Consider the following 25165-nt stretch of genomic DNA (forward strand, 5'->3'; position numbering starts at 1 on the left):
ACTCTTGTCGTTTTGCCTTGAGATTAGGAAATGATCTCTCCAGGCAGGCATTTCGGGGGGTGTGTATTTTTGCCCCCGTCCTCACTGTGACTGGACGTGGGTGAGTGGTGGCTTCTATTTCCCTTCACTGCATGCTTGCTGCCCAGCTTCTTGGAGAGGTTTGATGTTGCTGGTCCCAGCGTTTTTGAGGAGGCATGGTAAAATGATAATGCCCTCCTCATTATCGGAGGGAGGCATCAGACGTTCCGCCCTGGAGAAGTCCTCATGACAGGCAGGGCGGCGGATCTCAGCCAGCTCCCAACTCTGCCCATAATTCTGATGCTGTGGCCACCAGGGCCGAGGGTCTTCTTGGAAGGCTAGTTGGGACGCAGAGGGGCAGAGTATGTCTCTTACTGAGTCCCCTTAAGGCTAGAGAGCTGCCTGCCTCTTTGCCAGAGGACAATGGGTCAAGAAATGCAGTCCTATCCCCGACTTGAGGACAGGAACCATTGCCTTGGTGAAGAGAAACAGAAGAAGTCCAAGCCATTAAGCCTTCAAGGTGTTTCCATATTGAGTCTTTGCAACCGAAGGGAGACCTGGCGGCGTTGATTTCATTGTGTGAGTCTCTTAACAATATCCCAATGATGGTCTTTGGGAAACCTCTCTGGACTGTAGCCCTGAAGATTTCTAGATTTTTCCACAGGAGACGATAGTGTGCTGGTGGAGAACTTCGGTGTCAGCTCCTTTCAGATTTCTATTGTTCTGGAATGACCCTCAGATAGCAGAGAAAGCAGAGTGCTATGGCTGCAAATAACATCTTCTGTCTGCCCAAGGCAGCCGCAAGCACCCTTACCCTGCAAGACGTCAGCATTCCCAGAATGCATCAGCCATCTATTCAGACATTTCTCAGATATTTATTAAGCACATGTGCAAACTCTCTACTACAGCCTTGGAAATCAAGTCAAAAAGATACGGCCATTGGGAAGACAGTGTTACAAACAAATTGAGGTCGAGTCCAAGGTTCACCTGCTTCTCCAAAGCAGTGGGCAGACATCGTCACACAAATACCACTCTGTGCTCTGTTGACGCTGAAACTAAGGTCAGAGAACTCGAGAGCCTCAGCCTTGAGCCCCAGAGACATTTAGTGACTTGGCTTTAGAACGAGTTTTGCATAGAGTCAGATGGCTAAGTCTGGAGCAGAGGCTGAGTCGTGGCCCGTGGGGCTTGTGGGTTTTGCACAGTGATTCCCACCAGGAGAGTCCTAAGGCCTCATGGAACCAAGTTTGGGATCCAGTCCTGCCTGTTAGGCTTTCCTAACTGCCGTGGCAGCATCCCTTTACGTCCACGTGTTTTGTGTCTGTGTGTCTGTGTGCATGAGGCTCAAGTCCCCAAGCCATGCTTCCCTGCCGCTCACCTCCATAACTCGCCATGACCTTACAGCTAGGATTGTAATGGAATTTCCTCATGGCCTCCAACTTCCTCAGTCCGGTTAGGGAGTTAGATAAAAGAGTGTGGTTGGTCTGGGACTCTATGGGAAAGCTTAGCTGTGATAATTTGGGGGACCTGATACTACCTGACTTATGACAGAGTTATTCAATCTTAATGACCAAATTGAATTAAATTAGATATAGTATATATGGCAGTGCTACGGAAGTTGCCTTCTAAAGCAATAATTGCAACATGACATTTATGGAGTGCTGACTAAAGGCCTAAGTGCTTTCCCTGGATCAGTTCATCAAAACCACCCAATGAGGTGGGTGCTGTCATTTGTCCTCATGTTACAGATGAGGGCTGTGAGGCTCAGAGAGGTTAAGTGACTTACCCGAAGTCACCCAGCTAACAAGTTCAAAACACAGACACTGTGGTGTGTCTCCAAAGCCTGCACTCCTAGGCACTCTGTTGTTGTTATTATTGTTATTGTCTCACCCCTATGAGTGTCAGCTGACATACAGGCTTCTCCTTAATAGTGGCATTGGAGGGCAGCCATGTCCTTAGCAGACTCTCAGGTCATACACAGCTGGCCTGGACCTCACTCTCCTGTTCTCCCACTACAGAAAGGGCCTGCTGGCCATTTCCCTTTCACAGTGTTACCTCCGACTGAAAAACGTGCTTTGTTGACTGAACAGCCAGTCCATTGTGTGGGGTAGGTAGCCACAACTCCATGGAGGGCCTAACACGTCCATTTCCCCTTCTCCACGACAGGGGGCAAGGACACCATACTCTTCAGCGACCCCACGCTCCCCACCATACAGAGGTCGCGTTCCCCACTGCTGAAGTTCGTTGAGCAGCCCACTGAGGACAAAGCAAACCCCAAGGATGGTAAGCCACACCTCGATTTCTCCATCTTTGCCTGGCGTGTGCCTGGCACAGAGGAGGGGCTCACTGGACAGCAGTCCCTTCCCCTTCTCACAGCTTCTGTGGCCCTGTTGGGTCATGCCTCATGGTTCTTACGTGGGTTCATCTGTATTTGGAGCTTCTGGCACAAGAACCATGGCCCCTGCGTGCCCTGCACGGTGGCTCAGAGGTTGAGGGAGGGCTCAGTTGCAGAACAGTTTGGGCTCATTTTCCAGCCCCACGTCGTAACGGCTGTGAGAACTTCAGCGAGTAACTTCAGCCTCAGTTTCCTTATTGATAAATGATGGTGCCAACCTCAGGGAAATCTTGGCACATTGCCTGGCACATGGTAAGTGGCCTGGGAATCAGTTGCATGGAGAAAAATGCTTCCCCTCTACCAGGCATACTTTCTGGAGGGCAGAGTGTTCTGAAAGTGATCAAAGGCCCTCTTAGGGTGCCAGTGTGAGAGCCAGATCTTCCCACGTGGCAGTCTTATTTCCCCAGCTAAACTATCCTACCCATCTTTCTAAGTTTGGCTTGTCTTCTTCCTCCATCCCCAGTGTGGTTGCCAGCATCCAAAATGGCCCCAAACGATTCCCCACTTCCTGGTATTCATGCCCTTGTGTGGTCTTCTCTTGTGTGTCAGGGTTGGTCTGTGTGACTTACAGAATACAGCAAAGGTGATGGTATGTGACTTCTAAGGCTAGGTCATAAAAGGCATGTGGCATCTGTCTTGGATCCCTCACTCTGGAGGAAGCTGGCTGCCATGTCATGAGGCTACTCAAGCAGCCCTACATGCTACTCATGTATGGAACTGACGTTTCCAGTCACCAGCCATGTGAGGGGACCATCTTGGAAGCAGATTCTCCAGCCCCAGTCAAACCTTCAGATGACAGCAGCCCTGGTCAACATTTTGAATACAACCTCATGAGAGAGCATTAGCCAGAACCACGCAGATAAACTGCTCCCAGGCTCCTGAGTCTTAAGGGGCTAAGTTTTGAGGTGATTTGTTACACAGTGGTAGGTAACTATTAATAATACACCCAGCCTGTGGGTATTAATATTCTTTCCTTGAACATCTGCACCTTTCCCTCTTCTCTTGCTCAGAGTCATGTCTTCCACCATCACCTCTATGAAGATATCCTCGAAATATTTCCCCCGCCACGAAGTCCATTTGCAGAGTTGCAATCCCACATTTCCCAAAGCTAAAATTTTCCCACCTAAATATTTTATGGACTTCTCAAGTATGACCTCACCAACTCTCCCTGCTTCCTTGCTTTTTTGTCATCCTCTCAGCTACCCAGGCTTGAAACCTTAGCGCTATCATTGAACACTATCAGCTTTCCTTCCCCATCCACATCTGGTCTTTAGCCAAACTCTTTCTTCAGACTGTCTTGTACCTCCATTCCAACCACCTCTGACTTGGTTCAAGCTCACTTTACCTCCTTGGAAGGACTTCCATCCTGGTTTTCCTGCCTCCCAGACTCTCCTTACTTCACACCCATCTTCATCCTGCTGCTGTAAGAAGAAGCTTCTGGAGCTCTGCTTTCCATCCTGTTTGTACCCTGCTCAAAATACTCAAGTGGCTCCCAACTGTCTTCTAGTTAAAATCACAATTCCGAGACTTGCCCTAGCCTGCCTTTCTAACCTTATGAATATCTGACATGAAAACTGATTCTTTATCAAACTGTACTAGCCAGCTGAATCAGTCAGCTATTATTGTGTAACAAACCACCTCGAAGTTTAGAACTTAAAGCAGACAACTATGTATTATTTATCAGGTGTCTTAGGGTCAGATGGGTGGGTCTGCTAATCTGATCTGGGCTTGGCAAGGCTCACTCACATCTGCACAGCTGTGTTTTGAAGCCTGTGCAAATCACTCATCGTAGTATATGGAATGGTAAGAATAGAAGGCAGGACAGGTCTGGGATTTCAACAGAAAGCTTCCCCCAGTACATGCGGTGAGAATTCCTGGAGAGAGCCCCTGACTTGGGTGGGTCACACACTGGCCAGCAGGCAAGGTTGGGTCTTCCCAACCTGCAGCATGTGGCTGTTTGCAAGGCTGGCCTGTAACACACTATGGCCCACTATGCAGTCTGGAACATGTCTTGGCTAGTGGTTATCCCACGCCAGCAGCCAGTGTCCACAGGGAGATCCAAAGCCCTCTATCTGCTCTGGGCTTGCTGAGCCCCCAAGTGGGCCCGGGCCTGCAAAACTGAAAAGGAGCATGAGCCTGGCTTGATTTTCACAAGAGCAGCATAAGTAATGGCCTGATTCGAAATGATAGCTTCTAAAGTACCATCATTAGCTCCCATTGTTCCAACACAGTCCTTCACCAAGCACGGGTGGGACTAAGGAAGCATTTATGTCGCTGCTGTCAGTCTGGGGCGGCCTCATCACCACTGCATCTCTGATTAATTCCAACGGAAAGCAGCTCACACTTGGGAGGACAAAGCCCATCAGAGACGAGTTAACAAAAGAAGACAAATGTCCCCTTTGGGCCAATGGGTGGCAGGGGGGGAAACACATTTTTAGAGAACTAGCAATCTTTTGTTCAAAGAGCTCCTGTTTCTTCACGTTGTAGAGCAAATATTTGTCTTTCCACGCTGTTTGTGTCATAATGCATTTGTATCAGTCGATTGCCTCATCATTAATATATGTGTATTGTTTTTAATAATAAGTATTAATGATACTAATTGTGTTTGCTAAAACAGCACAGAATAATTACTATTATTTATAGTAATATTTTCCTACTCTGGGCTAGTTCAGAAATCTTTTTTTTTTTTATGGAAATGGCAATGCTATGTGTCTGTTCTCAAAGGGAAAATAAAATTCCCACTGCTTAAGAGTTAAATCCCAGAATTTTGCTCCTCTGGTTACTAGGACCTAGTTATAACTCAACAGTTGTGGCATTTTTAGTAATTTCTCTTTGTCTCCTAGTAATGACGTGGGTAAGCATTTTAGATAGCTTTTGGATAAACAAAAGGGGGGAGTGTGTTAGTAAATCCTGCTGTTGACCCATAATCCAACCCTGGAGCCTGACCCCTCTATCTTTATGGTTCTGAGGCTCTTGAAAAGCTAGCCTTTCTCAGAAAAACATATCCTTGATAGAACTAAACAATAGAATTATAGCCTTGTCCATCCCCTTATTATAGCTGTGTTTGGGCCTATAACGATGACAACAGTATTGCTCCGCCCTCCCAACACCCAAAAAGAAAAGCTTAAAAGTTCTCCCTGCTAATCTCAGAGCCTTGCCATTAAAAAAAAAAAAAAAAATTCACATTTGGACACGAGTGGAATGTCACCTAAAGAAATGGCACCAAACAAAGCACCAGCAACCAAAAGCCCCCAGTGTAATTTAGACCACACCCTCAACGAGATGTACATTAGGTAGAGATTAACCTGACCCACAATAAGAACACTACACATGGTCTAGGGGTTAGGTGGTTACTGGTAAGGTTAATTAATTTTTCAGGAACCAGAATATACTATTAAGTGTCCTGGAAGAAGTAATGTCATAAGAGTATTTTCCAGAAGGAGTTTATTCATCTGACACCAGTGAAAACTTTAGCTGCAGAAAAGACCATCGTTTACTCCTTTTGAACAAAGCTCCTCGCACTGTGCTGGAAACTTGCTCATTTTGACTCAGTGTTTCCCCTGTCCCCTACACAAGCACTAGAAAAATTTTCACCTGTTAGTATGAAAATTATGCGATGGCTTCTCTGAGCTACTGCAGATGTAGCTAAATGTTTGTGCGAGTTAGAAATCTTTTTACTGAAAGTGCCATTTTAAGAACTTACACAGTAACTGCCTCAATACAACCTAAAACAAATACCATAAATTCAAGATTGCTTTTATTTATTAAGGCATGGTATTTAAACATATGTACAAACATGTTCATTTATCCATGAGTCATGTATATGTCCATAGGTTGGAACATTTAATAAGCTATTGATTGAGCTTCCCCTATAGAACACTGGCAAAGTTAAAAAATTAACCAAGTAAGACTTTATACTTCAGGTGGTTTTTATAAGCCAACTCAAATACGTAACAATTTAAGGGTGAAAAAGTAAAAAGTAGTAACTGCCCTTGGCGGTCCACACGCAGCCTTGTGGGGATTAGGACAGTGGGGAGATTACTTCTGGCAGATTTAATCAGATAGGCTTCGTGGAGGAGGTGGAAGTAGAGAGATGACTCTTGAAGTTAGTCATCTGGGTACATAAAGGAATGATGGTCATGGCAGAATCAACCACCTAAGCAAAGGTGCAGAGAGCAGGGCTGGGACGCCATGAAGGTTCCGTGTGGCTGGAGTATAAGGATTCTAGGAGAAGAGTTAGGATGTCAGGTAGAAAGGTCAAAGGATGTCGGGTCATTGAAGGCATTCAGTGTCAGGCTGTGAGCGTGGGCTTTGTTCCTGAGGTAGTGGCAGCCTTTGTAGGTTTTACAGCTGGGGAAGGGCGTAGTCAGATTTGTGTTTCAAGTTTACAGCGCTTCTTGAACTGTAATGGGCACCCACATCACCTGGGATCTTATTTAAAATGCAGACGCTGGACCAGTAGGTCTGGGGTAGGACCCAATATCCTGCATGTCTAACAAGCTCCCAAATGGTGCCACCGCTGCTGGTCCATGGAACCCACTGTGAGTAGCAAAGCTTTAGGCAAGGTCTTTCTCCCAACAGGATTAGAGCAGGAGACTAGAAACAAAGAAACGTATTAGAAATTACGTTATCCTAACTGAACAGATCTGAATAGTTATTATTTCTTTTTTTTTTAATCAAGTCTTGCTTTATTCGCTCATTTATACATTATGAATTTCATTGTGAGTATAACTAATGGTCTTCTTTTCAGGTACAATATTTACTGAGGTGAGAGAGTTCTCAGGAGAGTAATACATTGTTGTCCATGACAACGTAGAGGCTTTGGAAAGTATAATGTAGATTTGGTTGAACTTCTGTCTCGGAGATTTTGTCTATGGATATCAAAAAGGATAAAGAGAGACAAAATGACTTGTGTTGAAGGCGAGAAACAAATGCATGTCAGGACTGGAGAGGTATGGGCTGTGTGGACAGCGGGCATAGCCTGCCTGGCAGAGTTGAGACCCACTGTTCCTTCCGCAGTGATTCCAGCCTGCCACCTACCACAGATGCACCTTCTGTCTACTACCCTTCTTCATCTCAGTAGTTCCATTTCAGTTTTAGCATCCAGTAGTTCCATTTCAGTTTTAGCATCCAGCTGATCTCACTAATATTTCATTTCTTCTAGAGTTTCTCAGAGTTGTTCCCGGGGGTTGGCCATTTTTAAGTTTCTTAGCACTTTAAGCACTATTTTAAGTAACTAAGTGCTCAAAAAACACACCCAGTTATTTAACTAAACAGATGCTCAAAACATATCCTATTCTTATTAAGAAATACCTTCAGGCATTATATTAAAGTGGATCACACGTATAATAATAGTTTTACATGTTGCAAAAACTCTAAGCTGCATTTTAATTCCAACTGTTTGGGTCATGTCGATGTTTTAGGTTGTATCTACTTAGATTTATGCACTTTTAAGTATGCAGTCTTTCTAAAGTATATCAATAATCCTCAAAAATTCATATAATAATTATAAACAGCCACCACATACCTATCACCTGCCAGGGTCTGGGTTTATGAAATACCAGGAGTGGTTGCACTTGTTTTCTGAATGCTCACCTGTTCACTGGCTGAGGTGATTGATGGTAAGTCATATTGGGGAAATATTACTAAGTGATTTACATGGAGAGGCTTTAGAAATCTAAGCCATGATTGGGGAGAGTCTGCACTGGGAAAGAAGAGTGAGCAGATGCAAGAAACATTTGTGAGTGTGTTGGCTCAGGCTGCTATAACAAAATATCATAAATTAAGTGGCTTAAACAACAAATATTTATTTCTCACAGTTCTGGAGGCTGGGAAGTCCAAGATCAAGGTGCTGATACTGACAGATTATGAATGTCTGGTGTCTGGCGAGGGTCCTCTTCCTGGCTTGCAGATGACTACCTGTTTGCTGTATCCTCACATCATGGCTGAGAGGCAGAGAGAAAACGCGTAGGAGGGAGGGAGAGAGAGAGAGAGAGAGAGAGAGAGAGAGAGAGAGAGAGAGAGAGAGAGAGAGAGAGGTTGCGTGTCTTATTTTGTTAAACTAGTAATGCAAGCACATGTTTAAAAATTTAAAAAGCCCAAAAAAAAGATATAAAATTAAATTTAAAGCCTTTCTCTACCCTTGCTCCTGCCTTGACCCTCAGTCTGCTCCCTGGAGGCAGCCTACAATTTTTGGTGTGTACCAGCAGGAAGAATTTTGTAGCTCGTCAAGTATATCCTGTGAATCCTTCCACAGAATCCCCTGTGGAAGATGAGATTCTGTCCAGGTTGCTGCTATTTAAAGCAATGTTGTAGTGAGCATCTGCCACGCATGTCTGGAAACATTTGGGCTAATAGCCATAGGTAGTATTCCTCGTAACGGAATTACTGGGTTAAAGGGTAAATGCATTTAGGATTGCCATGGATATTGCCCAAATGCCCTTCCAAGGGGTTTTGCTAATTTTTGTTCTCTACTCATACGTGATTGTACCTGTTTGCTCACATCCTCAGTGACACTGAGCTTTATCAAACTTTTAAATTTTTGCCAGTCCAGTAGATGAAAAATTGCATCTCATTGCGATTTAGATTTCTTTAATTTTGAACGGTTATGGATCATTTCATGTGTTTTCCATCCATTTGTATTTCTTTGTGAATTGCCTGCTTTCGCTCAGTACTTAAATACTTTTTGAAAATTGTGGTGCCTTCAAATGAACTAATTCAAACCACAATAACGTGGATCAGCCTCATAAACACAAATCAGTACAGACACAAACCAGCACGTACAGTATGATCTCAGTATATGAAGTTCAAAGACCAGGCAAAACTCATCCTTCGTGTCTAAAGTAGGAAAGTGGTCACCACTGGCAGAAGAGAAGTGACTAGGGAAAGGGACTAGGCTGAGGGCCTAGACTGTATGTTTGTAAGGGGCAGTGGTGGTAGTATTTTATTTCTTGTCCTGGCCGCTGGTTACAAGGTATGTTCACGTTGGGAAAATTCACTGAGCTCTAGACTTAGGATTTGTGCACTTCCGTGTATGTTATACTTCCATCAGAAAAAAATGGAGAAGTGAGGAACTACTTTTTAAAACATTCTTGAATAATTAGAATGTGCCAAGCACTGTGAACGAGTCAGGTGAGTCCCCTGCTTACCTTCTAGAATAAGGTAAACGTGTAAAATGCTGAGCGCCAAGCCTAGCACAGAAAAGCACCTAATAAGTGGTATGATTCAGTTTAGAAAGGGGAGAAATCAAGTGGTGCAGGCCCACGGAAAGACAGTGTAGACTGGTCTGTAGGACACGGACAGGTGAGGGAACCGTAGAAAATGAGCCTGCACAGCAAAGCAGGAGCAGAGCAGGTAGGACCTTGTGAAGGACCTAAGTGAAAGGAATTGAAATTTCTCCTAAAAGTGACAAAGTTCCAGTAAAGGTTTTGAGCAGGAAAATGCATGGTCAGAATAGGTCAACTTCCTTTCTAACCTTCCTACAGTTCGCCCTCAACCCCCTCCCCCCCCCAAGTTCCAGCTTTCAGCCGCAAAGCACACCTGCAAGCCCCATGGCAGTGGGGTTTCTCTCTGGTTCTATGGTGGAGGGGGGACAGGAAGTGTTCCCTGTGTCCCTGACCCCTGGAGGCCTCCACCCAGGCTGAAATTAGCCTGTGAGTCTCTTCCGTATATTCCATCACTCTGTGGCCTGAGGGCTAAGAAAATCTTGACTCTGGGAACCTCAGAGTCTGATATTGAATGCAGATGTCCAGGTGCTGAAAGTCTGCTCACCAAATGCTTCCCAGTCATGCAGAGCCACTCACTGTTGCTTGTTAGGTCTGGAGGGGACATCAGGGAGTCCTGCCCCTTACTTTGTTTCTGAGAAAAGGAGGCCGGACAGGTCCCCCTGATTACAAAGCAAGTGAGTAGGAAAAGGAGGCCTAAACACTGGCTCCCAGGTCTGCATTCTCTCCTGTCCCCCTCCAGTTACAGCTCGAGAATTTCCATTGTATAGAGTTTAGGGGGTTAGGGACACCAATTTAGCTGGGGGCAGAGGGAGCTTAAACCTGCTTTTGCATATAGTTTTATTTGAAATTGAGGAAACATCAGTCTGTGTCAAAAAAAAATGAGGTGCTGGGGCAGCCAGATGGCTCAGTGGGTTAGAGTGCGAGCTCTCAACAACCAGGTTGCCGGTTCGATTCCCACCTGGGATGGTGCACTGCACCCCCTGCAACTAAAGATTGAAAACGGCAACTGGACTTGGAGCTGAGTTGCACCCTCCACAACTAGATTGAAGGACAACGACTTGGAGCTGATGGGCCCTGGAGAAACACACTGTTCCCCAATACAAAATTTTTAAAAAGAAAAGAAAAAGAAATCCCGGGCCCCTTGAAATCAAATGCAGATTCCCTGGGCCCAGAGATTAGAGAGGGGCCCTAAAAGTCCCTATTTAAAAAAAAAAAATGAGAATGGGGAGAATGGGGGACACTAAATTCCTCCCTAACTGCTGCTTCTGTTTTCCACCCTGAAGGCAAACAGAACCTCTTTTCATTTCTAAACAGCCCCAGGTCTTTGCTGATCTACAGACAGCACAAAACCTTTGTCCTCTGTTTAAATATTTAATGGACACAAGGAGCCACCGCTAGAGAGAGGGAGGCAGGAGGAAATCAGGGGCCTGGAAAGGGTGGATTGTGAGCCTGGCCAGGTGCTCCCTTTTCCGCCCTTAAGGACACAGTAATCACAAAAGTACCTGCGGCTTTCTTTTTGAACTTGAGTCCTGTGTTCCCCTTCAGCAAGGGGGGTGGGGGAGGAGGCCCCAACACATTTCCAGCTCAGAGGCCCCGACAGTGGGCAGGAGGTTGGGAGGAGAGGGGAGTGAGGGCTGACTTCCAGCCAGAGGGTTGATGCTGTCCTCTGTCTGTTCCAGGGGAGGTTCAGAAGCAAGGAGGAGATGAAAGTTGTGCCGCTGCCGACGTGTTGACAGCACCAGAGGATGCTGGGAGGCCCGCTGTCAACTCCCCAGCAAATCAGAGCCACGGGAACCAACACAAGCACTTTCATCCTTCATTACCCCAGTTACCTTCTGAGGAAGAAGAAGTAAACAGGCTCGGAAGGGAAATAATGAAACTGACAGAGGAACAGGCAGCTGCAGAACCCGAAGGGGACGGGAGAGAGAGTCCTGTGGCGGGGCAGAGGAACGAGATAGGGCTGGCCCAGCTGGGCCTGGCCTCCAAGGGGGAGCTCCCCAAATCTTGCCAAGACTCCTTTGAGTCCAGCCAGCCAGAAGCCAAAACTTCCACCGTGGAAAATGGCAAGGAGACCCCAGAGGGTGGAGGCCCACAAAGCGCTCTGAAAACATGAAGGGGAAAGGGACCTGGCATGATGACACGCGGAATGCCCTGGGGACAATAAAGAACTACCATCAGAACCACTCGCAGAAGTCGCTTTCTCCTAAAACACCTCTCAGTCTGCAAGTGAGAAAGACACAGATCCCGTTGCAAACTGTGAATATTCTGATGATGCCAGCACAGTTTGATTTATTAAATGCGGGCCTTCAAGCTTCTCAGTGTCATCTCTTTCTGCCGAAGATGCACTGCTGTCAGCATGGCCAGGCACAGAATTGTGTCCGCCATATGGCTGGTTTTCGGCATCCGTCTTTCTGTCAGCATTTGTTTTATTAGAGAGAAGATGTTATTCTATTAGCGTTTAATGTTGTCGATCAAAATTATGGGAAGAGCTTGAAACGAATGGGATTTTTAATCAGATCTCTGTCTTTGTAACGGTTAGGCGGCGGGAGAGAAAGGTCTAATTGAGCGTAATGGGTCCAGAGGGCCCACCGCTCCACTTCATCATGTCAGGGCCTGCTAGGACCTCCCATCATGGGTGTTCTTGGCATCCTGCCTGCGTGTGGTACTGTCTGTCATGGCACCGACTGGCAGGTGGAAAGGGGCTTAAGCAGGCTCGGAAGGTTGGGCTTCCGGTTTGAAATCCACGGCCCCTGTTGGAGACCTGTGTGCTGACTGCTGGAGCTGAGTTTTCCAGCCTGTAATTCTGGAGGATTAATCGACCTGGATTGATGGGGGCATAAGAAGGGAGGAAGGGGACTTCAGGGGTGTTTTGGTTTTTGTTTCTGAGCAGAGATGAGGGCCAGAACCTGGAAATGCTGCTTCTCTCATTCAACCTGTGCTGCATATAAGGTTCGATGGCCCTGTGGGGTTGGGGCAAGATATAGCTGCTTAAGGCCAATCCAATTTTCCATACCGCCTGAAACCTTGAACCCTTCACTTCCCCAACGGAATGGTAAGGCTGCATCCTCTGTGCAGCCAGGAGCAGGGATTTTAAAGACAAGACACAAATAACTTTGTTACAGCCTGGGAAGGGGGACTGTGGAACCAAGTACTGGCTTCAAGGGTGGGAAAGGAGGGAGGGTCAGCCCTACCTGGTTCTTTCCTTGGGAATAAAATTAGCTTTTCTCAGCCGCTTCTGGCACCACAGAAAGTTGAAGGCTCATCAAACGACAGAACTTGCTTTGAGCTGAGCTCAGTTCATTTCCCCAGGACACCTGATCCCTGATCCCAATGCTCAGAACACCCCTGAGAACCAGAATCATTCCCTCGAGGGACTCTCCTGCAGGAGAAAGAGAGGCTCCCAAGGTGGGAAGGGTTGAAAATTCATCCTCAACGTCGGCTGTTTATACCGGGCTTGTGAACCCAGGTGTGCAACATGCACGTAGGTGGTCAGCTCACCCTCACCTTCCCCGCCACATTGCATCTCCTGGCATCGCTCTGCCAGCCGAGTAGGAGCGCTGGCTCCCGCTGAACGAAGGGGAAGTGCAGACCAGAAGGCCCAGTCCTTTCCCACAGGCACACTCCAGCGGCTTTCTTGCCACTCACCAGAGGCCAACCCCACTGGAGGAACGAGAGCATGCCCGAGTCCTGATGCCCCACCTGCCCCAGTGCCACCTGCCCCTGCCTACTCGGCCCCAATGCCTCCTTCCTCCCTCTGTGCTCCAGCCTCTGCCCCCTCCCAGGTTCACCCCCTCAACTTCCCCTCCAGGGAGGCCGCTTCTGCAGCTGCACAGTGTGCACAGCCCAGCAGCCACAGAAATAACGTTCCTGCTGCACTAGGCCTTAACTGTCTGCACATGTTCAACACTGCTGCATAGGACGCCAGAGCCACTAAAGGAAAACACAGCCAGATTTAATACAGTAATAATAAAAAGAAAACTCTCTCCCCTCAGAAGCTCTGGTTTTGACACACACTCGGCCAGGTGCACATCTTTAGGGCCCGTTCATCACCTTCTGTCAAGCAGGGCTTATAATAAACTCCAATGCATTCTTCCATCATGAACAGGAAAGCTGCCGTGAGCGCCAGAGAGCCTGGGGGCAGGGAGGTGGTAGGGAGCATAACCTCAACTGTGTGCAGTCGGCCTGGGAGGGTTTTGAGTTATTAGATGGCATTGGAGCCAACAAATTGATTCTGTCACATTCCTGTATGTGACATTGTCCCACTTCTGCTATCCCAACCCAACAGGATTCTTCTGGTCCACAGACATTAAAGACAGTTTCAGCAATCACTTACGGTTTTCTTTTGTCGTGCTAAGAGTCATTGTGAAAAGTATGCAGCTTTCTCTTCCTTCCTTCACCAGATAGCACTGTGTCAGGTATTCTCAGCGATAATTCACACTTTAAGAAACTTAAGCAATAGGGAAATGAATCATATTGCAGAACAAGAACTTCAGAAGTAGGGCGTTCCAGCCAGGGCTGGTTCATTCAAGAAATCCATGAAGAATCTGGGTTTCCATCTTTCTGCTCTGCCCGCCTCAGTGTTGGCTACTTCCTCAAGCGAACAAGATGGCTGCAGCAGTTCCAGGCATCACCTCTCACACATGTGTTCAGAAGCAGAAGGAAGTTTCTCCCCGCATGTGTGTGCACAGGCATACGTGTGTGTGTGTGTGTGTGTGTGTGTGTAAGTGCAAAACACCCAGTTCTTGCCACATGTCACTGGTAAGAATTGTCACATGCCTAGGTCTAAACCAATCCCTGGCGACGGTGATGAAATTATGTGACACATTGAGGTTCATCAAGATCACATTCTGAATTGGGGAGGGGCCCTGTCCCTAGACATGCAGACTCTAGAAGGGTGAACATGAAAACAAAATCAGGTCTTGAGAAGTGTAGGAGGGGTGGGAATAGATTTGAGTAGGCCACTAACAGCATTGTCTCGGAACCCCACATGTCTGTTTTTGTTTGATTTGTTTCCCCTTAAAAAGCCAGAATATTATGTTACTGATGAGTGGGGAGTTGGGGGGAGGGGTGGTCGTCATTGTTTGTTGGTTTGTTAGTTAAGAAAAACGCCATCTCATCTCCTCTTCCCTGGCTTCTTTATCATCTGTCCTATTTTGTAGCTGGAACATTCCCACCTTTGTTTACCTCGTCAAGTGTGTCTGTCCTTCCATTATTTTTCCAGCTCGGTTGCCAGCAGAATGCAGAACAGTCTGGATAAATGAAACAGAGCTGACAGGTCTCTTAATGAAAGCTTGTTTGCACACACTGCATTTCTTGTGATTGCTCCGTACCTGAGAGCCTTTAGGTGAGTATTTTTACATATGAGTGTTTGTCGTTCTTTTAATTAAGGCCTGTGGAAATGGATTGGTTTTTGTAAACCAGGCATTTCTCATCCCTAACTCCTTTCCTTTCCGAGCCTCCTCTGCCCACCTTCTTCTCCCCCTCCCCCTTTCTTCTTCCCCTGCAGAGCTAGTCCCCAAACGTCTCTAGCAGAGAGGCGCCTGAGAGCATCCAGCTTAATCTGAGCTGGAACCTCCTCCCAGCTGGCCATCTTAAATAAGCTACATTCGTTTTCCCATCATTGTTCCGCTTCTGTGCCCTTCCTCCCCCACACACACCACTATCGTGATGTGAAGTTCTAAAGTGGGGTTCTGGTATCAGTCGTTCACATGTTGGAGTGCATTTTCGGATGTGTTTTTCCTACTGGAGCATTTGCACCCCAATTCACCAGGCAACATAAAAGATTCAATCTCCTCTGTAAGGAATTTCAAAGACCAGCTACTTGTTCCTTGGAGTGATCTCCCTTCTTTAAAATGACAGCATGCCTTTGCCCCTTTTGATTTTCTGCTCCTCCAAAAAATGGGACTTTCTCCTGGCTTGATCATTTTCCTGGAACCCCGTGTATGGCTTGGTACCCAGCTTCTCTTTGAAAGTGTTCTCTATTTGAGTACCTTCTACCTCTGCCCTCCACTTTCATTGTGGAAGCCTGCATTTAGAACAATCTTCCTCCTTAATGATATTGAGGGTAACTTAGGATATCAAAAAGCTAAAGGATTCCCCTTAACTCCCTACTTTAATATATTCCCTTTTTCCAGATGTCTTTCTGAACAGAGAAAAATTTGAAGATCAGAGAGATGCAGTAGAGAGCTCAGGAGTCAATCTAATTAAAAATGAGAAGCAGAAAAACTAAGAAGGACCCGTCTCTCGATATTATGATTGCTCACAAAAATAAAACAAGTTGATACAGCATGAAGGCAATTTAAAATGATAGATATTGATATGCTGCCTTACATTTCATTCCACCTTTTTACTAAATGAGAATTTTTTTTTTTTTAAGATACATGGGGAATGTTTGCATAATACTGACAAATTTGACTTTCTGGAATCTATGTGAGCCTAGGAATATATTTTGGGAACTTAGTTGAGGCCAGTGATAGCCTATTAAATTTAAAACAATTGGCTGAAAAAAAAAAAAGAGCAAGCCAGCTGCTATTTTTTAGTTGAAAGAAGTAACTTCTATTCCTTTGTAGACTTTGTTTTACTGGAGTCTACGATCATCATATGTCATAACTATATCATTTTAGCTACCTGACATAAAAATGTGGTATTTTTCCTGATAGAGACGATTAATTAACTTTATTATTTGGGTCATTCTCTCTCTCCACTGTCACTGAAGGCCAAGAATAGGTTGAGCATTCCGTCTAGCATATTGTAGCAACTTAACAGTTACAATCTGTTACCTAAAATTATTAGATCATATGCTAGTCATGAAAATTATGGAGAATGTAAAGATTTTATGTATTTAGTCAAAAGCACCAGATCTAAAATCAGTTGGTTTATTTCCTGCAGTCTTTCAAGTTGACCAAAGCATTCACTGATTTGCTCTATTTTCTTACGTTTTTAGTGTTTCTGTATATATATGCACTGAAAAGCCCCACTCGGAAAAAATTCACTGCAATTCTGAGAAAAAGCTTATCCTAAACATCTAAAGATAGCATTTCTAATTATTGTCTACATTGTGTTTAAACTGTGCAAACTTGAGCATTATTCTCACTTTACCAGCTGCGTCTAGGTAGAGTCATTACATCAAATGCTTCTAATTTTACAAAAAGAAATCAAAACAAGTGTGTGTTTAAGTCTCAGTGACAAATGCAAACCCTGTGAGTCAAATAGGCAAACTGATTAGCAAGCTGGCTGGGAACTCAAAACAGCAAGTGTAAATAGATTAACAAAATAGATTTGTAAGAGGAGAGGGGTAAAAATAGCCTCCAGGGGCCAAGTGGGGTCCAAAGGGCACATTTGGGGGCACACATCAGGTTCCGTGCCAAGAACCATATGCCTGCCTTTATGGTCCACAATCTTTTCTTCATCTGAAGTCCCCTCCCCGCAAGAACTGGGATCACTGAGTTTCTCTCAGCCAGCCTCTTAATGGATGCAGAAATCCTTCTTACAAACCTAAGAGGTGGCAACCATTTCTTTACTTGAATCCTTCTAGTTGCATGACACTCACTACCTTATAAGGTAGTCCAATCCATTCGTAGGTATTTTTCTGACCTTCGCCATTGTTATTCATTGGGCACTTATTAGTCCCTTAGGTCTTCTTGCTATGCTATACACCTCTGATGAATAGCACTTGATTTAATCCTCGCAATAATCCGATTGGATAGTCTTATTTTACAGAGGAGAGAACCCAGGCCTAGAGAGGTGAAGCAAATTGCTCAGGTCACACAGCTTGTAAGTTTGGCAGACCTGGGATTCCGAGCAGGCCTTCCACTGAGCCTGAGCTGTCAACCACTATGCTGTCTGTATTCCTTTGCCCTGACACTGAATTGTAATTTGTCCTTCTATTGTTTCCTCGCTCTTTCTTGGCTCTGGAACCCCACAGAATGGTTTCCCAATTCCATTCCCATTAATGGACGGAACACAAAGGAGTAGGTCTGCTAGGGTATCTCTTTCGTTTGGGGAAGGCTGAAGGTAGTGAAGAAAGAAACTAAGAACAGGTGCTATGGTCTGAATGTGCCTCCCCCCAAAAAAAATTTATATATTGAAATCCCAACCCCCAAAGATGTTGGCAGTAGATAGTGAGGTCTTTGGGAGGTCCCAAAGTCTTCAGGGGGAGCCCTCATGAATGAGATAAGTGGCTTATAAAAGACGCTCCAGAGAGATCCCTCGCACCTTCCATCATGTGAGGATACAGCAAAATCATCAGCTTGGAACCCCAAAGAGGGCTCTCACCCAAGAACTCTCAGCCTCCAGAACTGTGAAATAAATTTCTGTCATTTCTAAGCTGCCCAGTCTGTGGTATTTTGTGATAGCAGCCCAAATGGACTAAGACAGAAGATAAGTGATGAAAAGTACCGGCCTCCTTCTGAAAAATAAGTCCATACCTCCCTTGGTGATCTTGAATTAACCTGTAAATTGGACAGCACAGTCGAAGACGGCACGTTTGGTATTTTATTCCTCTCCATTGTGTGTCCCTATGTAATTGCTGCCTTGTTTCACAACTTTTAATTGTGGTGATAGGCAAACATATCTATTTGAGATCAAGATAGTTAAAGACTCAGTTTGAGAATTCCCTTTTGTGCTGACCTGTACGGTTCAAGTCAATGTTTCAAACTAGTGGGAACCTGCTTGTGGAGCAAAGTCACCAGGCAATAGCCTTTTTCTCCGGTTATTGCTCAGGTTCAAGTGAAGATTTCTCAACAAGTTAGTCTCTGTAAGAGGTAAAAATAACCACTGGGGATGAGTTTCTGACTAAAGTTCAGTTTGACTCACTGCCTTAAGAGTCTGGGAGAAATGGAAGCTGCCCCCAAGTAACCAGGGCAGAAAAGCGGCAGCTAACAAGTAGGTCTGCCCCAGGAGGTTAAAAAGTTATTATGAATACTTTTATTCAGCAAGTGAAGGTGGATACCCAAAACTGACATAGTCTGTGTATAGAGTATAATTTTCAAAAATAGGCTAAAACTCCAACAAGCCTTCACTCAAAATTAGCCTGCCTTAGGACCCCTCTGCTTCCAACTGCCTTCGTGTCAAGAAGGAAAGCATTGTCCTGGTTGTGGAGAAGGCTGATAACTTCAGATGTCAACACCAAACTCCCTGTAACTTGCCCAGTGACACTGCTGTGTCCACGATTTGGGAAAATGGACCTGAGGTTGCACTGAGAGGCAGACGTGAGAAGCCACAGGACACAGATAAGTTGGCCCTCACCTCAGGCCAGGCCAGTGGCTCCAGTATCGGAATCACCAGAAGCTTATTGGAAATAGATTTCCCTCTCTCCTGTTGGATTCCATAGTTCTGGGATGTAGCCCAGGAAGCTGATTTTTTTTTTCTCACTTCTCAGGACAATCAGTGACTAAACATTGTTGACAGCAGAATTGGGGAGAAGGATAAGGAGAAGTCTTAGCAGGATTTGGGAAATATCTTTGCTATTTCCAAATAGTAACTGAGCCCGGGAGAGAAGTCTCAAACAAACAAATAAAGTAACCGAGGCCCTGATGCAGTACTGAGTTGCTGAGTTTTTAATGTGCAACACGAAGATTGCCAAACAACCCCCAAAGGGAACTGCTCTCCGCAGGGTGTCCAGGGCCAGAAACAGCTGAAGACTCGGCATGGGCGCCTAAGGGCCGGGCACATATTAGTCACAGGGGGGTTGTGGGGTGGGGGGAAGACCCTAGGCAACTTCAGGAGCACCTAGGAGGATCCTAAAGGGTGGGGTGGGTCCTTAGGGCATAGAGATATCTCAGGACTCCTGTGGTGACCGTAGGGGTGTCAGGGTAGAAAGGGACCTCAAGAGTCTAGGAGACGCTCAGGGTAGGTGGGGTATATGGTAGATATGTAGGGGAGGTACTTCTGCGGGTCCTCAGAGCTCGGAGTGGGGGCTACAAGGTTTGAGGGCTGCCCTCTAGACGGAGGGTATCTCAGCATACATGGCTGGAGACTTCAGGGTGGAGGGAATTTGGGGGGAGATCTCAGCGATGGCAGAAGTGAGAGACCCCCAGGGCAGAAGGTGTCTCTGGGAGCAGAGGGAGAAAGTCAAGGTGGGGTCGGGGTCTTGGGGCGCTTGGAGGGGTGTCGGGGCCTGGAAGGGGTCTGGGGAGCATCAGGGCTCTACCGCCGCCCGCAGGGTGGAGTGCACTCAGGCGGCCTTGCACTCGCTCTCCCGCCGCCGCTTCTTGCGCTCCGTGTGCTCCAGCGCTTGGCGCGCCCAGGGCGCGGGTCCGCTCAGGCCCACCACGCAGCAGGCCAGCCGACGGCCCGCGTTGCCGTTCTCCAGGCTGGCCGGGTTACCGCCGCGGCCCAGGTCGTCCTCGCCCGCATGCACCACCACGGCGCGGCCCACGATCGAGTGCGGGCCGCTGAGCGAGGCGGCGAGGCCGGTGCGGTACTTCCAGAGGCTGCCGTCCCGCACGGGGAAGTTGCCGAAGTCGCCCGGGTGCTGCGGGTGCTGCACCCCCAGCGGGTTGTAGTGCGGCCCGGTGGACTCGCAGCCCTGGCTCATGTCCCCGAACTGGTGCACGTGGATGGCGTGGCTGGAGCCATTGGACTCAGCGGGGAAGCCCTCCAGCTCAAAGAAGGCGTCGAGCCGGGCGCCGGGTGCCAGCTGCCGGAACAGCACGAGGCCGGTCACCTGGGGTTCCGAGGCGTCCAGAGTGGCGGATGGCCGCACGTGGCAGGCGGTGTAGAGTGTGGCGTCTGGGCCGCCCCCGCCCGCCGCCTGCCGCCCGGTCACCTCCTGCCAGATCTCCGTCACTTTGGCGTGCATGTCTCGGATGTGCTCCTCCGTATTGAAATGGGCGTCGGATGATACATCTGAGCCGCCAGAGGCGCGGGCCACCAAGAGCAAGCAGGCACACAGCAGCGGCAGCATGGTTGGAGTCGGACACCTGCGGGCACCCCCGGGGGGAGGGGGGCGAGGGCGGAGCTAGGCTTAGTCTTCAGAGACAGGAAATCTCAGCGACCCCAGGTCGCTGATCTAACCCATCCCCGCCAGAGGGGCGTCCGCGCCCAGCGTGCATTCACTTGTTCTCTCCGCCCACGTTTCTCTAGGGCTTGCTGCGTTCCAGGAAGTGTGTTAAGGGCTGTGCTCGTAAAGATGGATGACAGAAAAATCTCAAGAAACTCGCAGGGATCATTCTGATCCACACATCTAATCGTGGTCCTCTCAAATCCTGTCTTCATGCTTGGAAAGTCTCAGGGCAATTGATGTGGGGGTGGGGGGGTGGGGGGGAGGCGTCTCAGGGCACATGAGGGGAAATCTCATGGCCCTTACAGATCTCCTCCCGCTGCTCATCTCCCGGCCTCATCCCCTGCCACCCTCTTTAAGCATCCTCCCTTACAGGCATGCCTAAGACTTGCTGCCCCCGCCTTCTTGATCTTTGTACACCCTGTGCCCTGTCTCTGAAGTACCCTATCCCCTCTTCTGTGCCATGATCAGTAGACTTTAAGATAGAAATTCTGTTTTATTCATTAGTATCCCCAGCACCTGGGCCTACACCTGGCAGTAGGAGACATTTAATATGTGATTGTTGAATGAGGAGTTCACTGAGGGACAGACATGTCATCAAATCATTCCAGTTCCATCCTGTGATTGCAGATGGAGCCTTGTACTAGGGAAGGACAGAGTAAGTAGTGTCCATCTCCCTGGGGAACTCCAGGAAGGCTCCCCAGAGGAGGTGACTTTTGAGCTGAGTCTCACAAGACAAGGAAGAGTTTTTAAGACAAGGAAGAGTTTTTCAGCCAAGCCAGGTTGGAAGCTCATTTCAGGCAGGAGGCACAACGTGACATGTTCACTGGCTGTGAAAGGACACAGTTTGTTTTGGGGATAGAGGAGAAATTCAGTATGGCTAGAACATGGCCTGTGTCACCCCGGAGGAGTCGAAGATCAAGAGGGAACTTTGAGCCAGGGACCAAGGGGCTTTTCTGTGCTAAGTGTGGATATTAGCTATGAGGCTTGCAGTGGTGGAAGTTTTTAAGCAGAAAAGCAGGTGATGAGATAGCTTTTATTTGGTTCCTTAAGTCTAGCAGGAAAGAGGATGTGAGCTGGACTTTGTGGATGGAGAGTACAGACGAGATGGAAATAGCCTAGGGAGACACAGAGAAGGAAAAATAGAGACAGTCAGAGGGAGATGAATTGGGAGGCTGTTGCAGTAACCCAAGCCAGAATGATGAAGGCTTTTTCCAAGGTGAAGGCAGGAGAGGTAGAGGCGGGCCTGGGTTGGGGAGACATTGTGACCTGGCAGGAGGGAAGGAGGCGGAGCAGCTGAGGATGATTGAGTTTCCAGCAGGGGTGACTGGGTGCATGGAGGGTGGCCTCGGGCCCTGAGAAGAAGGGAGAGGGAGGAGATGCTGGTGAGTGTCCAGGTGGGATGTGCAGCAGATGGTTGGAAATGTGACTGTGGCACTTGGAAGAGGCAATGTAGCTGGGAAGGGTTCTCCGTGTTGGCTGCACATCAATCAGGTTCCGGTTCTTAAAAATCAGAAGCCCAGGCCCTGCCCTAAAGGATTCTGATTCAGTGGGCTGGAACTTTTAAAAGAAAAACAAAAAACAGCTCCATCAAAGATTCTGGAACCCAGCTAGGGATTCAAATCTCAAGCCCATACAATTACTGAGACATCGTGAGAGAAGGAATGACTGACTCTCTTTCACCTACTTGTGAAATAAGGCCAGTAATACCACCAAGCATCATGGTGCAGATCAAATAAGATATTACATGCCAGGCTATTTTCACATTTTTAAGTCTGCCCACAGGGATCAGTGCTGCCTTCAAAGAACTGGTTTGATGGTCACCTGCACTTTCCAAGGCCTTCTCCAACCCCAAAGCAGGTGCCATCCTAAAAGTCAATGCCGGCATTGAGTATTGGTTCTTTCCATAACCGTTACAGAAAGGCGATCTAGTAGGATGATTAAAAGAATGGATTCTGAAGCTCGCTGCCTAGATCTAAAGCCTGACTGCCACTTACTTTCTCAGGGTTAGCTGTGATTGTTATTTTTATTGCAGAGTAACAGAGAAAATGCTGGACTGCAACCTCTAGTCAGGCTCCACCTCCTCTGCGCCTCAGTTTCCTTATCTGCAAATAGGAATAATAACACTTCCCTTAGAGGCTTGTTGTGAGGCTTAGAAGAGACAATTAGGATTACTAATATTTATTGAACACACGTGCCAGGTACTGTTAAAAGCACTTGGCATGTGTTAATTCACGTGAGCCTCACGAAAACCCTGTGGGGTAGGTATTATTGTTACCCCCATCCTGAAGTGTGGGGAAACTAAGGCACAGAGAGGCGAGTGTCTTGCCCAAAGTTACACATTGAATAACAGCTGAGAGAGAGACTGGAAACCAAGCCCCAGGCTTACAAACCCACACTGAACAACTCTCATTTAAGACACTTGTACCTAGAAGTCTGGTACCTAGAAAGTTCTCAGTAAATGACAGCTCTTTTCTTAGCGATTGGATATAAATTACTGATAGAGATTTCAGGCCCATTAGCTAAGAGATATTGAAGCTATGGGAGGAGGAGAAGCCTAGGAAAGCCTCCAAAGAGTGGCAGGTAGGAGGAGAAGCCCAGAAAGTGACATCAAGGGAACCACTTCTGACATGGCCTGGTGTGGCTTACCACGCTGAAGCCCCAGGAACTGGCTACAGGAATGGGGACCATCCCTGCCAGGCCTGGGCCTCAAGCTTCCCATCATCAGGGACCACCCCCTTCTTTCTGAGGCAGTCCTGCTCTTCAGGAGTCCTCTGCCCACTGGAAAGTTCTTCCTTGAAAACATACTGTTCATTTTCAGTAACGCTTGGGTAATAATTAACATGTTATGGAGATGTTTTTCTTTTAACAAAAAGAAAATTCTTCCTGAACCCCAGGTATACTCTGACTCCTTGTTTCTTAAACCTTTGGCTTTTGTCCCTTGAGGCCGGCCTGCATAAGGCTCATCCTCCTTGGACCGTCTCCCCCTTAGTTTGACCTGTGGATGCCCAAGTGGTTTTTTTCAGGGCCTGCTGTGTGCCTGCTCTGGAGGGCAAGAAAGATGATTAGAGAAAGGGGACAAAGGAGGTCACCAAGTGTGTGCCTCCTTCCCGGGTCTGGATCTGGGAAGGTGGCAGCTCTCCTGACGTCTGGTGTGTTCTAATTCCTTGGCTCACTCCTAGAAGGAGCCTGTCTGTGAGCCTGAGCTGCCAGGCCCTTCCCTCTGTGCCTCCCCTAAGCAGGTGGCTTTCTTCAGTAGCTCCTGCCTCCCGAACCATGCAACATCCAGAAAGGGCAGCCTTCCTCCCTCAGATTTCTCTTCCTAACACTAAAGTCGTCTCAGGCTGGCCTTTGCAGGTCCAGAGAAGAACAGTTGTGTCTCCCCGTGGCCTTCCTCACCCCTTTTCCACCTCTCCACTCATCCCCTTGGAGGAGCCGGGCTCCATCATTCAGTGTGTTTCTCTCTCAAGAAGATGATCAAATACTTTTCCAAGAACGGGCCCAATGCCCCACCCTGGTTTCAAATTTATAATAAGCACACGCTGAGAAAACGAAATGAACCTCAACTTGGCACCCACCTTTCCAGCTCTTCCAAGAGAGCTTTGCCGCCTGAGAAATGGGGAGCAGGACCCAGCCAGTCGGTTGCAGGAATGCAGGCTGACTCCTGAGGCTTGGCTGTTGTGGCTGTGTGACAAAGCCAGCCCAGGGGAGTGGTCACCCTGAGGAAAGAAGGTGATTGGGCCAGTTCGGGAGGGAAAGCAGGCCAGGCTGGCCCTTGTCGAATTGCCTCACACCCTTTTCCCCTGTCTCCTCCTCCCTCAGCCCCGGGTTCCCAGGCCAACTATTCCTTGTGGTGACTTCACCAGTTTGTGCAGACGTAGCCAGTGACCTTCAGCATGCAGTAGCAGGGGAATAAAAACTAGACAGAAAATAGCCTATTTGGAGAGGTATACAATGGGTTCTTTCTTGAGAGGCCCTTTGCTCTCCCCCGATTTGCTCAACTCTTGACTTATTTTTGCTGGATGCTTCTACGATGCAAATGGGCTCCTGACAGATATGCTTGATGTTTTCTCAGAACCGTGCTGCCACACCTGTGAGGCGTAAGAGGTGGGTGGGGTAGCAGCTGCACAGTCAGGCTGCAGACTCCCAGCTGTGTCCTCTCCTCCTGGGGAGCTCCTGACCCGCCCCCTGTGAGTCTCTTTCCCCATCTGTAAAACGAGGATCTAATGCTAACTGGTCCCTGGCCAACGGAGGCTGTCATAAATCGCCGTCATCACCGTTGTTGTCACTTACTAAAGTTAAGGTGGAGTCTTTTTAAAGAGTATGTGGTCTGAGGGAATCTTGAGCCAATTCCTTCCCCAGTGGCATTTCTTCTTTTGCTGCCATGATCTTTGCTCATTCACAGCAGCTTCTGCCAGAAATAGCTTTTCTTTCCCAGAAAATCCCACATGGGAAAAGGCAGCCTGCCTGCCTGCCTGTGTGTCCTCCAGCCTTCCTTACACAAACATTTAGTGGGTGCTAGTCCAC

The 25165-nt window shown here is 47.5% G+C and overlaps 2 protein-coding genes across 4 annotated transcripts in view; one reads left to right on the plus strand and one right to left on the minus strand.

Moving 5' to 3' along the window:
- The window catches only part of CCDC149 (coiled-coil domain containing 149), a 99061-nt gene extending 85086 nt beyond the window's left edge, over positions 1–13975 (plus strand). For both annotated transcript variants that reach the window (XM_033105650.1, XM_033105651.1), the window contains 2 exons: positions 2182–2298; positions 11316–13975. In XM_033105650.1, the coding sequence (XP_032961541.1) occupies positions 2182–2298; positions 11316–11749 (551 nt within the window). In that variant the 3' untranslated portion in view covers positions 11750–13975. The remainder of the gene's footprint in view (positions 1–2181; positions 2299–11315) is intronic.
- Positions 13976–19152: 5177 nt separating this feature from the next.
- On the minus strand, positions 19153–24357 carry SOD3 (superoxide dismutase 3). Of its 2 annotated transcripts, XM_033105653.1 has the most exons (3): positions 24217–24338; positions 22636–22743; positions 19153–20558 (listed from the first exon to the last, which is right to left on the minus strand). In XM_033105653.1, exon 3 carries the CDS (start codon positions 20540–20542, stop codon positions 19811–19813), a length of 732 nt encoding a protein of 243 aa, XP_032961544.1. In that variant the 5' UTR covers positions 20543–20558; positions 22636–22743; positions 24217–24338; the 3' UTR covers positions 19153–19810. The 2 variants fall into 2 exon arrangements, with proteins under 2 accessions (XP_032961544.1, XP_032961543.1); XM_033105652.1 differs by lacking the exon at positions 22636–22743 and having other exon boundaries at positions 19154–20558; positions 24217–24357.
- Between the last annotated feature and the right edge of the window lie 808 nt (positions 24358–25165).

This window comes from Rhinolophus ferrumequinum, chromosome 5 (assembly GCF_004115265.2).
Source record: "Rhinolophus ferrumequinum isolate MPI-CBG mRhiFer1 chromosome 5, mRhiFer1_v1.p, whole genome shotgun sequence".
NCBI classification, from domain to species: Eukaryota; Metazoa; Chordata; class Mammalia; order Chiroptera; family Rhinolophidae; genus Rhinolophus; species Rhinolophus ferrumequinum.